This window comes from Scyliorhinus torazame, chromosome 3, assembly GCF_047496885.1.
Source record: "Scyliorhinus torazame isolate Kashiwa2021f chromosome 3, sScyTor2.1, whole genome shotgun sequence".
Classification (NCBI taxonomy): domain Eukaryota; kingdom Metazoa; phylum Chordata; class Chondrichthyes; order Carcharhiniformes; family Scyliorhinidae; genus Scyliorhinus; species Scyliorhinus torazame.
The window spans coordinates 246,820,883-246,837,256 of NC_092709.1; the positions used below are offsets into that span (position 1 = coordinate 246,820,883).

The window sequence follows — 16,374 nt, forward strand, 5'->3', positions numbered from 1 at the left end:
GATACTACTGCCTCCCTATATCCAGCCGCTTGGAAATCCGCCTTCGGTGGAACCGGAAGATCCCACTGGCAAAAAGGGCATTAAAATTCGGCTTTTTGAAGATCGGCCATCATATTTAAAGGGCGCCCCAGTGCAATAGATATCTAGGAACCCCAGCCCATGAACCCCCCACCTCGCTGGGCATTGCTTAGTTAGTGCTCAACCATGACTCTCATCCCCCAGAGCAGTACATTCACCTGAACTCCTCTGAGAGGTCTGCTCACCAGGTGCACACCTTAGGAGACCAGTTCTGATTCACGCCGGTTCCATGGAAATGGAATTTCTTACAAGGAGGTGAATGATTCAGGTGTAGAAAACTGATAATGAGATGTTAATATGTGCAAATGAAGTTCCTTACATTGCAAGTCGAGAATCCCGTTATGTCACTGATATTTATATCCCATCGCCAAATTCACCCGGTGCCTGCGAGTCTCAACCAAGTTTCGATTAGTACCAGGCAGGTCAGCAGGTTGTACCAAAGAGCCCCCAGGTGGCCGAGGACAGGGCAGGATAGCAACTTGGCACTCACCCTGCCACCTGGGAGCTCTGTCAGTGCCACAGGGCACCCTGGCAGTGCCACCTGGGGACCCTGGCTGTGCCAAACTAGCCTGGAGAGCTATGCCCATGAAAGGGGTTTTAGAGGCAGCAGAAAGGTTGTGGAGGTGAAGGGGGGTCCTGAAAGGAGAGATGTAAAGATCAGGGTCGGGATTCTCCCAAAACGCGGCTAACTGTTGGCGCCGGCATAAATACCGGAGTTTTACACGCCGGCGTTAACTGGCCTCTTGGCCCAGCGATTCTGTAGCCCACAGGGGGCCAGCACGGCGCCGGAGTGCTCCACGCAGCTCCAGCTGCCACACGCGGCCCTGCACTGCCAGCTGTGGATCCGCGCACGTGCACGGTTGCCGCTTCTGTGCCGGGGCCTCGCAACATGAGGAGCCACACAGCAGACCAGCGCGGAAGAAGGTAGGCTCTCCCCAGATCGCGCACGCCCGCCGATCGGTGGCCCCCAATCGCGGGCCTGGCCATCGTGGAGGCCCCCCCAGAGACTGATCCCCCCCCAACCCCTACCAGGACGGTCACCGCAGCCGCGATGTCGAACTCCCACTGGGTGGAACCATACGTGAACCACACCGGCGGGAACTCGGCCGGTCGACCGTGGAGAATCGCCGCGGGGGCCTCTTTCAACGTCCCCCGACCGGCGCCACGTCAATCCGCTGCGCGCGACTGGCGGCGATTCTCTGGTGGCCGGAGAATCATGTCCCGACGTCGGACCTAAATGCGGGTCTGTGGCCCCATTTTCTGCCCCCGCGCCAAGCGCCATTTCGGTGTGGAGACTCGGAGAATCTCGGCCCAGGGTAGCATTTTAAAATGGCACCCTGATCTGTGAGGAGCTGGTCCTGCTGGCGGGTTCAACTCCCCAGTGCCAGAAGATATTCCAGGTGCGGTATTGACGCAATGAAACTCCCTAAGGCCCAAATAAATGGCCAAGTGCAGTTGTATAGCGTTCTCAATCTTGGAATTGCACCCGTCGCAGAATACCCCGCCACAAGTGTCCTAAACTGAACTTTGACATTTTTCACGTGAATCGTGCTCCTGGACTTGAAGTGTTGAATTAAGTAGCATGATAACACAACAAGGTTTTATATTCCCTGCAATTTAAAACATTCAGCAGTTTTGATCAAAGTTTCCAAAATTATGAAGTGGAATAGATGAGGTAAAGAGAGAGAAAGGGATGCTCCTGATTGGCATGTCCAGAAATAGGGGGCACAGTCTAAAATTTAGAATCAAAACTTTCAAGATTCAATTGAGGAAGCTCTTCTACATGTAAATGGCGGTAGAAGTTCAAAACACTTTTCTGCAAATAGCAGTTGAGGCTGAGCCAATTGTTAATTTTAAATCTGGGCTGGATAGATTTTTGTTCGCTCAAGATATTAAGGGACAAGGGAAACATTGGGCAATGTGGAGTCACAGATCAGGCACAGGCAGCAGAATATGCTCGAAGAGCTAAATGGCCTACGCCTGTTCATATTTTCAGACATTTACTTATATTTATAACCCATTTATATTCCAATTGTAGTCGTTCTATAAGGTAACATATTTCCCTCTGAAGTTACCTATTTATCCAGAAGGAAGAATTTGGGAACAATAGATGGCAGATTGGTCTCACCTTCTATGACTCCATAAACAATATATATAAAAGAAACATAGTACTCGGACAAATAGGGATTAAAGCTCTTTGTCTTTCTCTTCTGTGACAAGAGTATCCACTGGTACTCAGGTGCAAACTTTGCATGAAGAAAAATCTGTGATTAAAAGCTGAAGTTGATAGATTTTTGGATACTAAGGGCGGAATTATTCTCTGTCCCCGTTAGCGGGTTCAATGGCGGATGGTGGGAAGGGGAGGGGGAGAATTCGGCAGGGGGCCCAAAAATCGTTTTTACACCGGTGTGAATTTCCCGTACGATTTTGTTGCCTGACATGGCGGATCATGAAACCCGCTGGAGGCCGGTGTGAAACTCATTTGCATCCCGCTAATGGGATGCAGGTGAAGGCTCAACCACCCACATCTGGGGCGAGATTCTCCGACCCCCCGCCGGGTCGGAGAATCGCCGGGGGCTGGCGTGAATCCCGCCCCCGCCGGTTGCCGAATTCTCCGGCACCAGATATTCGGCGGGGGCGGGAATCGGGTCACGCCGGTTGGCGCCCCCCCCCCCCCGCGATTCTCAGGCCCGGATGGGCCGAAGTCCCGCTGCTGGAATGCCTGTCCCGCCGGCGTGGATTAAACCACCTCTCTTACCGGCGGGACAAGGCGCCGCGGGCGGGGTCCTGGGGGGGGGGGGGGTGCTGGGCAATCTGGCCCCGGGGTGTGCCCCCACGATGGCCTGGCCCGCGATCGGGGCCCACCGATCCGCGGGCGGGCCTGTGCCGTGGGGGCACTCTTTCCCTTCCGCCTTCGCCACGGTCTCCACCATGGCGGAGGCGGAAGAGACTGCGCATGTGCGGGAATGCCGTCAGTGGCCGCTAACGTTCCCGCGCATGCGCCGCCCGGAGATGTCATTTCCGCGCCAGCTGGCGGGGCACCAAAGGCCTTTTCCGCCAGCTGGCGGGGCGGAAATTCATCCGGCGCGGGCCTAGCCCCTTAAGGTTGGGGCTCGGCCCCCAAGATGCGGAGCATTCCACACCTTTGGGGCAGCGCGATGCCCGACTGATTTGCGCCATTTTGGGCACCAGTCGGCGGACATCGCGCCGATACCGGAGAATTTCACCCATGGTTCTCCACAGCACCAGTCGGGAAACATGCCAGTTCGAAACTTGCCTAGTACAATGCGGTGTGCAGATGTCTCACCTGAACAATAACTGGGGCTGCCTCCCGAGTTCAGGATGGTAACTGCCTGCAACCCTGAACCCTGGAACACCACAGCGTTGGGTGGGGGGTACATCTGCAAGTGGACTTTCCAGATTCAGTGTCCTGTAGGGGGCCCATTTTCCAGCCTCAGAGGCTAGCGGAGATCCATCATAGTATTCAGGAGGTCCACCTTCTTCAAGAGTGGGCCAATGATGTTGGGAGCCTTTTCAATATGTTGCTCGGCTAGGATGGAATATCACACACTATCAGGCCTGCCTCATCGGGGAATACAGTGCAAAACATTCCGTTGCATAATTAATGAGGTCAGGGCTGGAAGATTTGGCGTATTTTCCCTCCAGCTTCTGCAGCAGGAAACTCTCCACTATCCTCCCCCTGCCACGGGATGTTGAACCAGGATGGGAGAATTCCGTCCTAAATGTATTGGAATACAGTGCAGGACGGGGTAGCTGAGGTGGACAATCCACCATGATTTTATTGAATAGCAAAGCAGGTTTAAGGTGTCAAATGTCTACTCCTGTTCCTAATTCTCATGTCAATATAAGGTCAAAGGTGATGTTCAGGGGTAAATGCATGTTTTCACTAAACAAATTCCACTGTAACCACCAACCATCAGTTTCTGCAAGCATGTTTGTGCTTCTAACTACAACTGAGTTCAGTTTTATTAGGTATAACAGAAAAATACAGTGCAGAAAAGGCCCTTCGGCCCATCGAGTCTGCACCGGCGCATGAAAGGCACCTGATCTGCCAATCCTAATCCCATTTACCAGCACTTGGCCCATATCCTTGAATGTTATGACAGGCCTAGGGCGAGATTCTCCGACCCCCCGCCAGTTGACGAAGTCTCCGGCACCGGATATTCGGCGGGGGCGGGAATCGCGTCGCGCCGGTTGGCGGGCCCCCCCACGCGATTCTCCGGCCCGGATGGGCCGAAGTCCTGCCGCTAAAATGCCTGTCCCGCCGGCGTAAATTAAACCACCTACCTTACCGGCGGGACAAGGCGGCGCGCGCGGGCTTCGGGGTCCTAGGGGGGGGTGCGGGGAGATCTGGCCCCGGGGGGTGCCCCCACGGTGGCCTGGCCCGCGAACGGGGCCCACCGATCCGCGGGCAGGCCTGTGCCATGGGGGCACTCTTTCCCATCCGCCTCCGCCACGGTCTCCACCATGGCGGAGGCAGAAGAGACTCCCTCCACTGCGCATGCGCGGGAATGCCGCCAGCGGCCGCTGACCCTTCCGCGCATGCGCCGCCCGGAGATGTCATTTCCGCGCCAGCTGGCGGGGCACCAATGGCCTTTTCCGCCAGCTGGCGGGGCGGAAATTCGTCCGGCGCCAACCTAGCCCCTTAAGGTTGGGGCTTGGCCCCCAAAGATGCGGAGCATTCCGCACCTTTGGGGCAGCGCGATGCCCGTCTGATTTGCGCCGTTTTGGGCGCCAGTCGGCGGACATCGCGCCGTTTCCAGAGAATTTCGCCCCGAGTACTCATCCAGGTACTTTTCAAAGGATGTCAAGCAACCTGCCTCTACGACCCTCCCAGGCAGTGGGTTCCAGACTGTCACCATCGTCTGGATAAAAATGCTTTTCCTCAAATCCCCTGAACCTCCCACCCCTCAACTTGAACTTGTGTCCCCTCTTAATCAACTCTTCAACTAAGGGGAACAGCTGTCCCCTATCCACCTTGTCCATGCCCCACATAATCTTGTACACCTCCATCAGGTCGCCCCTCAGTTTTCTCTGATCCAGCGAAAACAACCCAAACCTATCGAACCTCTCTTCATAACTAAAATGTTCCATCCCAGGCAACATCCTGGTGAAACGCCTCTGCACCCGCTCCAGTGCAATCGCTTCCTTCCTATGATGTGGTGACCAGAACTGCACACAGTACTCCAGCTGTGGAAAAACATGCCACGGTCTTTTTGTTCCTCAGAACTTCCCAGTGTGGTGCCATTAATTCAGCATTTCCTTGTCAAATTTCTCCTTCCAAACTGAAATGAAATGAAAATGAAAATCGCTTATTGTCACAAGTAGGCTTCAAATGAAGTTACTGTGAAAAGCCCCTAGTCGCCATATTCCGGCGCCTGTTCGGTGAGGCTGGTACGGGAATTGAACCGTGCTGCTGGCCTGCCTTGGTCTGCTTTAAAATCCAGCTATTTAGCCCAGTGTGCTAAAAGTGTAACACATCACACTTTTCAGGATTAAATTCCATCTGCCACTTTTCTGCCCATTTGACCATCCCGTCTACATCTTCCTGTAACCCAAGACTCTCAGCCTCACTGTTAACCACCCGGCCAATCTTTGTGTCATCCGCAAACTCACTGATCCTAACCCACACGTAGTCATCTAAGTCATTTATATAAATGACAAATAATTGGGGACCCATCAAAGATCCCTGTGGTAAGCCACTGGACACTGGCTTCCAGTTGCTAAAGTAGCTGTCTGTCATCACCCTCTGCTTCCTACAGCTCAGTCAGCTTTGAATCCACCTTATCAAGTTTCCCTATATCCCATGTGCATTTGCCTTCTTTATAAGTCTCCCATGTGGGACCTTGTCAAATGCTTTGCTAAAATCCATGTAAATTACTTCCACTGCACTACCCTCATCTACACACTTAGTCACGTCCTCAAAAAGTTCAATCAAATTTGTTAGGCATGACCTCCCTCTGATGAAGCTCTGCTGATTATTCCTGATCAAACCTTGCCTCTCCATTAGATTCCCTACCACTTATGTAAGACTTACTGACCTGTAGTCCCCTGGCTTATCCCGACAGCCTTTCTCAAATAGCAGGACCACATTTGCAGTTCTCCAGTCTTCTGGCACCTCTCCCGTGGTCAGAGAAGAATTAAAAATTTGGATCAGGGCCCCTACCATCTCCTCCCTTGCCTCCCACAGCAACCTGGGACTCAATTCATCCGGATCTGGAGATATCTCCACTTTTAAGCCTGCCAACACTTCCAATACCTTGTCCCTCCCCATGACAACTTGCTCAATAACCCGAGTTCCATATCTGCCTCCTCATTCTCTTGGGTGAAGACAGATGTGAAATATTAATTTAGCCCCCGACCAACATCCTCTGGCTACACCCACAGATTCCCCGCTTGGTCCCCGATGGACCCTACTTTTTCCCTAGTTATCCTCTTCCCATTGATATACTTATAGAATATCTTGGTATTTTCCCTACTTTTACTAGCTAGAGATTTCTCATATCCCCTCTTTGCTTTCCTAATTGCTTTCGTAAGCATCATCCTGCACTTTTTTCCTCCACTATTGCCTCTGTTGATTTTCTCCCCTTGTCCGTATTAAAAGCCTCCCTCTTCCTTCTCATTGTATCCTGAATATCTTTGGTCATCCATGGTTCTCTGGGCTTGTTACTCCTTCCTATTACCCTCCAGATGTTGGGCCTGTACCCTCCCAATTTCCTCTTTGAACACCCCCCACTGCTCTTCTGTAGATCTCCCCGTCAGTATCTGACCATGTCAGTTATTTCCAACTGCTATTTTTACATTTGGAAATTTTCATTCCTTTCCTAAACTTTTTTTCCAAAATTGAATTTATTTCCACTTCTAACTGATTCATTTTCAAAGGTATAAAATTATATACGTCCTTGGGCACAATTTAGACTTCTGACTGAAACAGGCGACATCAGTTCAGGCGCCTGTTATTGAAGCCAATGGGAGTGACATTCAGGGGAGGCGTACACTTGACAGCTGAGTGATTATGACCCAAAGTCAAAATTACCCCATTGTCCCGATCACAATATACAGGCTTTTAAACCTGTGGCATTGTAACACCAAAATATTACTTACTGAATAATCTGTTTTTCTCCCATATTCCTTTAAGACGTGACCATACCCTGTGTTATGTGGCTTCCTCCCGGGTTGTTTAATTTATTTTGTACATGTCTGTACACTGTGTATTTTGTTCCCATTTTGTTCAGCAGTTTGTTTCACATGCCATTTCTTTGAAAACAGCATACTGTGGAAAAACGTCATTAGCTCTGCTCCAGTGGGTGACAAATCAGCTCATCTAACGTGGTGTTTCTCTTTTTTATTTCAGTACAAACAAGTGGAACAGTACATGTCCTTCCACAAACTGCCTGCTGAAATGCGGCAGAAGATCCATGACTATTATGAGCACCGCTACCAAGGCAAGATCTTTGATGAAGACAGTATTCTGGAAGAATTGAATGATCCACTTCGGGAGGTAACTTATTTCTAAGTTCATTGTCTCAATTTGGTGAGATGTTTTAATTTTTAGGATAATACCTGTAATTCATATTTTGAGAATTGGTGATGAATTTAGACAGTCATGAAGGAGTTTTGCATGTACAGTATTACTTCAATAGCTTAAATCTGTTCAAAAAGGATTTTATCCCATGCCTGTCCAACAGTTATATCAGTGAACTGTGTTTTGATTCACAACTGCTAAAATCATAGACCATGCGTTTTACTGGAGTGAAAGGTTAGATTACGTCATGATAGATTGTAGACGGCTGATGGTTTTACATAGCAACATCAGAATTGGGAGCAGAAGTAGGCAATTTAGTCCTTCGACCCTGCTCCACCATTCAATCAGATCATGGCTGATCTCTTGCTGGTCTCAAATCCAACCCCCTGCCTGTTCTCCATATCCCTTTAATCTGTTTTTTAAATCAGAAATATATCTATCTCCTGCTTGAAACCATTTAATGACTCAGATTCCACTGCACTATGGGGCAGCATGTTCCACAAATTCACCACCTCTGTGAGAAGTGGTTCCTCCTCATCTCATTTTACATTTAATCTGGAATAGATCGGGGGCGAAATTCTCCTACCCGCCCCGCCACATTTCTGCGCCGACCGGCCGGCGGGAGTCTCCGTAACACCGGCCGGTCAATGGGGTTTCCCATTGTGGGGCAGCCCCACGCCGTCGGGAAACCCCCGGGCGCCGGCAGAACGGAGACTCCCGCCGGCGGAGAATGACGCCCCTGATTTCCACAATATATGCTGACAGAAAAGCTTCCCATGAAAACTCTCTCCTCCAAGAGACCACATGACACTGCACCGTTCTTCCCCTATATTTGTGGTCAGGTCATAGAACTGTTGACAGCTAAAAGAACAAGACTAAACATCAAAGAGGTTCAGATTGTAGAACACATATTCACTGTGATTATTGTTACTCTACCTCATTACCAAACATTTTCCAAGTCGTCAATGCCTCAGCAAACTTTCTGGTTACCACGGTATATGTCTTTCACCAAACATATTTCCACACAAATTGAAATCCTGCAGTCTTAGGTCATCCACAAAACCCAATCGCATGGGAGAACTAACTTGTTGAACTTTAGATATCTCCTAACCTGCCACCTGTATAACCTGCCCCTCAAAGAGCCAAACAGGACATCAGATGGAATAACAATTAACACAGTAGTCACACCAACCCCCCTGACCTGGGGTGGGATTCTCCACTAGTCCCGGCGGGATGGAGTGGCGGGAACCACTCCGGCGTCAGGCCGCCCCAAAGGTGCGGATTTCTCCGCACCTTTAGGGACCTTGAGGGGCTAGGCCCGCGCCTCAGTGTTTTCAGTTGCCCCGGCTGGCGTGGCGCCAAAGGCTTTCCACGCCAGCCGGCTGGCGCGAGTCCGCGCATGCGCAGCCGCTGACGTCACCCTGCGCATGCGCAGGGGGGAGGTCTCTTCCGCGTCGGCCATGGTAAATGCTGTGGCCGAGGCGGAGGGAAAAGAGTGCCCCCACGGCACAGGCCCGCCCGCAGATCGGTGGGCCCGATCGTGGGCCAGGCCACCGTGGGGGCACCACCCGGGGCCAGATCGTCCCGCGTCACCCCCAGGACCCCGGAGCCCGCCCGCGCCGCCAGATCCCGCCGATAAGAGAGGTAGTTTGATCCTCGCTGGCAGGACAGGCATTCCAGCAGCGGGACTTCGGCCCATCGCAGGCTGGAGAATCGCCGAGGGGGGGGCCCGCCGACCGGCGCGGCGCGATTCCCGCCTCCGCCGAATATCCGGTGCCGGAGAATTCAGCTACCGGCGGGGCCGGGATTCCTGCCAGCCCCCGGCGATTCTCCGACCCAACTTCTTTGCAATGGTGAAATCTGTTCTTATCTATAATTAATGAACACATTGTACCTCACTCAACAGGGTACATTCAAGCAGTCTCAAGTCAAATGCCCTCTCTCAGAGCCAGTAATGCTCTGCAAGCTCAAGTGATAGCCAATCCCCTCAGGGCAATTCACTGTCCATTTTTCAAGTCACCCAGAAACAATTTTCCCTCTACACCTCCACCTGCATGAGAGTATGAGAACAAGTCAAGGTCATCAGATAACAGAAGAAAATGAAAGGACATCTTAAGAACACTCCATCATCACTTGCAGGAAAATATACATAATTGACTCAGGAATAGAAAATAGAGAGTTGTGGTGGCCGGCTATTTATTGGACCTGAGAAAGGTATACACTGTGTTCTACACAGTTCAATAATAAGACCACTGCCATTTTTGATAGCCATTAATGACTTGGATTTACAGGGTACAGAACACTATTTTGAAATTTAGAGATGATGCAAAACTAGAAAATGTAGTAAACAGAAATATTGTAATGGAGTTTAAGAAGACCTCGAAGGATTGGTGAAATAGACAGTCACTGGGCAGATACATTTCAAGCAGAAAGGTGAACATAGAATAGTACAGCACAGAACAGGCCCTTCGGCCCTCGATGTTACGAGCATTGTCCGAAACCAAGATCAAGCTATCCCAACCCCTGTCATTCTGGTGTGCTCCATGTGAATATCCAATAACCGCTTGAAAGTTCCTAAAGTGTCCGACTCCACTATCACAGCAGGCAGTCCATTCCACACCCTAACCACTCTCTGAGTAAAGAACCTACCTCGGACATCCCTCCTGTATCTCCCATCCTGAACCTTATAGTTATGCCCCCTTGTAACAGCTACATCCATCTGAGGAAATAGTTTCTGAACGGCCACTCTATCTATCCCCCTCATCATCTTATAAACCTCTATTAAGTCACCTCTCATCCTCCTCCGCTCCAAAGAGAAAAGCCCGAGCTCCCTCAACCTTTCCTCATAAGACCTATCCTGCAAACCAGGCAGCATCCTGGTAAATCTCCTTTGCACCCTTTCCAATGCTTCCACATCCTTCCTATAATGAGGTAACCAGAACTGCACACAATACTCCAAATGTGGTTTCACCAGGGTCATGTAGAGTTGCAGCATAACCCCGCGGCTCTTAAACTCAAGCCCCCTATTAATAAACGCTAACACACTATAGGCCTTCTTCATGGCTCTATCCACTTGAATGGCAACCTTCAGAGATCTGTGGACATGAACCCCAAGATCTCTCTGTTCCTCCACATTCCTCAGAACCCTGACATTGACCCTGTAATCCGCATTCAAATTTTTTCTACCAAAATGAATCACCTCGCAATTATCAGGGTTAAACATCTGCCATTTTTCGGCCCAGCTCTGCATCCTATCAATGTCTCTTTGCAGCCTACAACAGCCCTCCACCTCATCCACTACTCCACCAATCCTGGTGTCATCAGCAAATTTACTGACCCACCCTTCAGCCCCCTCCTCCAAATCATTGATAAAAATCACAAATAGCAGAGGACCCAGCACTGATCCCTGTGGTACACCGCTGGTAACTGGTCTCCAGTCCAAAAATTTTCCATCCAACACCCCCCTCTGTCTTCTATGTGAAAGCTAGTTACTTATCCAATTGGCCAAATTTCCCTCTATCCCACACCCCCTTACTTTCTTCATAAGCCGACCATGGGAACCTTATCAAACGCCTTACTAAAATCCATGTATACGACATCAACTGCTCTACCTTCATCTACACACTTAGTTACCTCCTCAAAGAATTCAACAAATTTGTGAGGCAAGACTTACCCTTCATGAATCCGTGTTGACTATCCCGGAATAAGCTGCATCTTTCCAGATGGTCATAAATCTTATCCTTCAGGACCTTTTGCATTAACTTACCGACCACCGAAGTAAGACTAACCGGCCTATAATTACCAGGGTCATTCCTATTCCCTTTCTTGAACAGAGGAACAACATTCGCCACTCTCCAGTCCTCTGGCACTATCCCCGTGGACAGTGAGGACCCAAAGATCAAAGCCAAAGGCTCTGCAATGTCATCCCTTGCCTCCCAAAGAACCCTTGGATATATCCCATCTGGCCCAGGGGACTTGTCGACCCTAAGGTTTTTCAAAATTGCTAATACATCCTTCCTCAGAACATCTACATCCTCCAGCTTACCCGCCTGTATCACACTCTCATCCTCAAAAACATGGCCCCTCTCCTTGGTGAACACTGAAGAAAAGTATTCGTTCAACGCCTCTCCTATTTCTTCTGACTCCATGCACAAGTTCCCACTATTGTCCTTGACCGGCCCTAACCTCACCCTGGTCATTCTTTTATTTCTCACATAAGAGTGAAAAGCCTTGGGGGTTTCCTTGATCCGACCCGCCAAGGACTTCTCATGCCCCCTCCTAGCTCTCCTAAGCCCTTTTCTTTAGCTCATTCCTTGCTACCTTGTAACCCTCAAGCAACCCAACTGAACCTTGTTTTCTCATCCTTACATACGCTTCCTTTTTCCTCTTGACAAGACATTCAACCTCTTTTGTGAACCATGGTTCCCTCACACGGCCATTTCCTCCCTGCCTGACAGGGACATACCTATCAAGGACATGCAGTATTTGTTCCTTGAACAAGCTCCACTTTTCATTTGTGCCTTTCCCTGACAGTTTCTGTTCCCATCTTATGCTCCCTAATTCTTGCCTAATCGCATCATAATTACCCTTCCCCAATTATAAAGTTGTCCTGCCGTATGGCCCTATCCCTCTCCATTGCAATAGTGAAAGACACCGAATTGTGGTCTCCCCCAATCAAATCTAACACTTGGCCCGGTTCATTACCCAGTACCAAATCCAATGTGACCTCCCCTCTTGTCGGCCTATCCACATATTGTATCAGGAAACCCTCCTGCACACACTGTACAAAAACTGCCCCATCCGAACTGTTCGACCTATAGAGGTTCCAATCAATATTTGGAAAGTTAAAGTCACCCATGACAACTACCCTGAGACCGCCAGACCTATCCATAATCTGTTTTGCAATTTCTTCCTCCACATCTCTATTAATATTTGGGGGCCTATAGAAAACTCCTAACAACGTGACCACTCCTTTCCTATTTCTAACTTCGGCCCATATTACCTCAGTAGGCAGATCCATTTCGAACTGCCTTTCTGCAGCCGTTATACTATCCTTGATTAACAATGCTATTCCTCCACCTCTTTTACCACCTTCCCTACTCTTATTGAAACATCTATACCCCGGAACTTCCAACAACCATTTCTGTCCCTGTTCTAACCATGTCTCCGTAATGGCCACAGCATCGTAGTCCCAAGTACCAATCCACGCTCCAAGTTCACCTACCTTATTCCGGATGCTCCTTGCATTGAAGTAGACACACTTCAACCCACCTTTCTGTCTGCCGGTACACTCCTGCGACCTTGATACCCTTCTCAGTACCTCACTACTATCAACACTGGCGTTTGGACTACAGCTCGTTTTCCCATCCTCCTGACAAATTAGTTTAAACCCCCCCGAAGAGCCGTAGCAAATTTCCCTCCCAGGATATTGGTGCCACTCTGGTTCAGGTGCAAACCGTCCTGTCTGTACAGGTCCCACCTTCCCCAGAATGTGCTCCAATTATCCACGTACCTGAAACCCTCCCTCCGACACCAACCCTGCAGCCACGTGTTTATCTGCACTCTCTTCCTGTTCCTCACCTCGCTAGCATGTGGCACAGGTAACAAACCAGAGATGACAACATGGTTTGTCCTGGCTCTCAGCTTCCACCCTAGCTCCCTAAGTTCCAGTTTAAATCCCCATCCCTTCTCTTACCTATGTCGTTGGTACCGATGTGTACCACGACTTGTGACAGTTCCCCCTCCCCCTTAAGGATTCTGAAAACACGGTCCGAGACATCACGGATCCTGGCATCCAGGAGGCAACATACCATCCGTGAGTCTCTTTCATTGCCACAGAACCGTCTCTCTGTCCCTCTAACTATCGAGTCCCCAATACCTGCTCTCCCTCCTTCCCTTCTGAGCCACAGGGACAGACTCAGTGCTGGAGATCCATTCACCGTGGCTTACCCCTGGTAGGTCGTCCCCCTCACCAGTATCCAAAGCAGTATACTTGTTACTGAGGGGAATGACCACAGAGGACCCCTGCACTGACTGCTTCCTCCTAGCCCCTCTCACCGTCACCCATCTATCTTGATTCTTCGGAGTAATTATATCCCTGAAGTTACTATCTATCACCACCTCTGCCTCTCGAATGATCTGAAGTTCATCCAGCTCCAGCTCCAGTTCCCTAACACGGTTTCTGAGGAGCTGGAGATGGGTGCACTTCCCACAGGTGAAATCAGCAGGGACACTGACGGCGTCCCTCACCTCAAACATTCTGCAGGAGGAACATTGCACTGCCTTCCCTGCCATCCCCTCTAGATAAAACAAGAAAAAGAAATAAAGAGCTTACCTGTTATTCACTCTACCCCTTAGTTTAGAGGAGGTGGATGGGTGGGGGACACTACAAGTGTAGTGACTAGGGTTTAGGAACCGCTCAATTTAAATACAGGTAAAAATAAAAATAAAACACTTAACCAGCAACCACTGTGCCCCACACGAGAACAGCAATCAGCTGTTATGAAACAATTTAAATCTTTACTACTTACCCAGCAGTCACTCTGTCCTCAATCCAACCGGATTTAGCTGGAAACTCCCAACAGTAAGTTTAAAAAAAAATTTACCTTACTTCTCAGCAAGCACTCACTCAGCAACCACTGCGCCCCGCACAAGAACACCTCAGGGAAAAGAAAAACTACTCACCAGTCACCAGCCAATCATTTACCTGCAGGCTGTGACATCACGGTTCAACTTCTTTCTACTTCTACCTGCCCTTGAATCTCCCTCTTGATCTTTACTCGGCTGAGATCCTTACAGTGATTGGTTTTTTTGGTTAGAGGAGGAGGTAGGGAGGGAAACACTGAAGAAGTGTTTGGGGTTTAACTGTCACTTGACAACAGCTCCTCCAGAAACCACCTTCTAGATACAGTGACCGCAATGCACTGATGCAAAGTTCCCCCGCAACAGCCAATCAGCAGCTCCGCTCTGCTGCCCTCTGCTGGATTGCTACATTTTGGTAGGATGAATGAGGAGATACAATGGCAGCTTAGTGCTTTAGTTTTAAAAGGATTGTGAGAACAAAGATATCTGTGTGCAATTGTTGAAGGTAAATGGACCGGTTAACAAAGCAGTCTTGATTCAAAAATGGACAAACGCGCTGAACTCCAGAGCTGAGGTGAGAGGGACTGCCCTTGACATCAAAGCAGCATTTGATTGAGTATGGCATCAAGGAGCCTGAGCAAAACTGGAGTCAATGGGAATCAGGGAAAATGCTCCGCTGGTTGATGTCCTACCTGGCACAAAGGAAATGGTTGTGATGGTTGGAGGTCAATCATTAAGTATAGTGGGCTCAAGTAGACTGGGCAGAAATAGTTGAGGATAGGACAGTTGAGGAACAATGGTGGATGTTCAGGGAGATATGAAATATCTCTCAATTAAAGTATATTCCTGAGAAGAAGAGGAATTGTAAAAGGGAGGAAATAATTCCATGGCTAAAAAAGAAAGTCAAAGAGGACATAATCAAAAGAGCTAAGATGAACTACGAAAGGAAACTAGAAGAAAAGATAAACACTGATATCAAAAGCTTTTATAACTCTATTAAGGGAAGAGAATAGCTAAAGTAAATGTTGGCCCTTTAGAGAATGATACTGGTGAGGTAATAATGGAACACATAGATGACAGAGGAACTGAAACAATATTTTGCCTCTGTCTTCACAGTAGAGGTAATAAAAATGTTCCCAAAACCTCAAGTTAACGCAGAGGAACTTGGTGCAATAACCATCACTAGGGAGACGTATTGAATAAGCAAATAGGATTAAAGGCAGATAAGTCTCCGGGACCTGCTGGCCTTCACTTTATGGGATTAAAGGAGGTGGTAGCAGAGATAGTTATGATATTTCAAAGTTCCATGGATTCTGGAAAGGTCCCAGTGGATTGGAAACATACTAATGCGACATCCCCATTCAAAAAGGGAGACAGGCAAAAAGTAAGAAACTGTAGACCAGATGACTTCACCTTCGTGATGGGGAAGTTGTTGGAATCAATTTTTAAGGGGGAGATGACTGAATATTTGGGAAGACAAATTCAATCCATCATTGTCAGCATGGTTTTATGAAGGGCAAGTCATGTTTGACAAACTTGCTTGAGTTCTGCGAGGATGAAACCAGCAAGGTGGATAATGGGGTATCTTTGAATGTGGTATACCTAGACTTCCAGAAGGTGTTTGACAAGGTGCCGCATAAAAGACTGATCATGAGGAACTCTGCAGCGATATCCAGGGACTGGGATTGAACATTGTAATTAGAAGCAGAAAGAGTGCGGGTAGAGTTCTAGATTGGATTGAGGATTGAATGACTGACAAAAAGCAGAGGGTCAGGATAAATGGCTGGTAAATTCTCTGGCTGGTGAACTGTAACTAATGGGATGCCACAGGGATCAGTCCTCAGACCTCAACTGTTTACAATCTACATAAGCAGGGGCTGGGTCTAACATCACAAAATTTGCGGATGATACTAAAATAGATGGGAAAGCAGGTAGTGAAGAGGAGATACAGGTTTCACAGACAGATATAGATAGGCTAGGAGAATGGGCCAAAATTTGGCCGATTGCGTTTAATGTGGATAAGTGCGAGATTATCCAATTTGGCCGAAAAAAATAGAAAGACAAATTATAATCTAAATGGAAAGCGGATTCAAAATGTGTCTGGGCAGAGGGATCTGGGTGTCTTGAAAATGAAATGAAATGAAAATCGCTTATTGTCACAAGTAGGC

General features: G+C 48.9%; 1 protein-coding gene across 4 annotated transcripts in view; it reads left to right on the forward strand.

Annotated features, from left to right (window-relative positions):
* Positions 1-16,374, forward strand: part of LOC140409039 (potassium/sodium hyperpolarization-activated cyclic nucleotide-gated channel 1-like) — a 478,762-nt gene that overhangs the window by 308,483 nt on the left and 153,905 nt on the right. For all 4 annotated transcript variants that reach the window (XR_011940266.1, XM_072497079.1, XM_072497078.1 and 1 more), the window contains one exon: positions 7,454-7,600. Coding sequence is in view for 3 of the 4 variants with exons in the window: in XM_072497079.1 (XP_072353180.1) it covers positions 7,454-7,600 (147 nt within the window). In the remaining variant the exon portion in view is untranslated. The remainder of the gene's footprint in view (positions 1-7,453; positions 7,601-16,374) is intronic.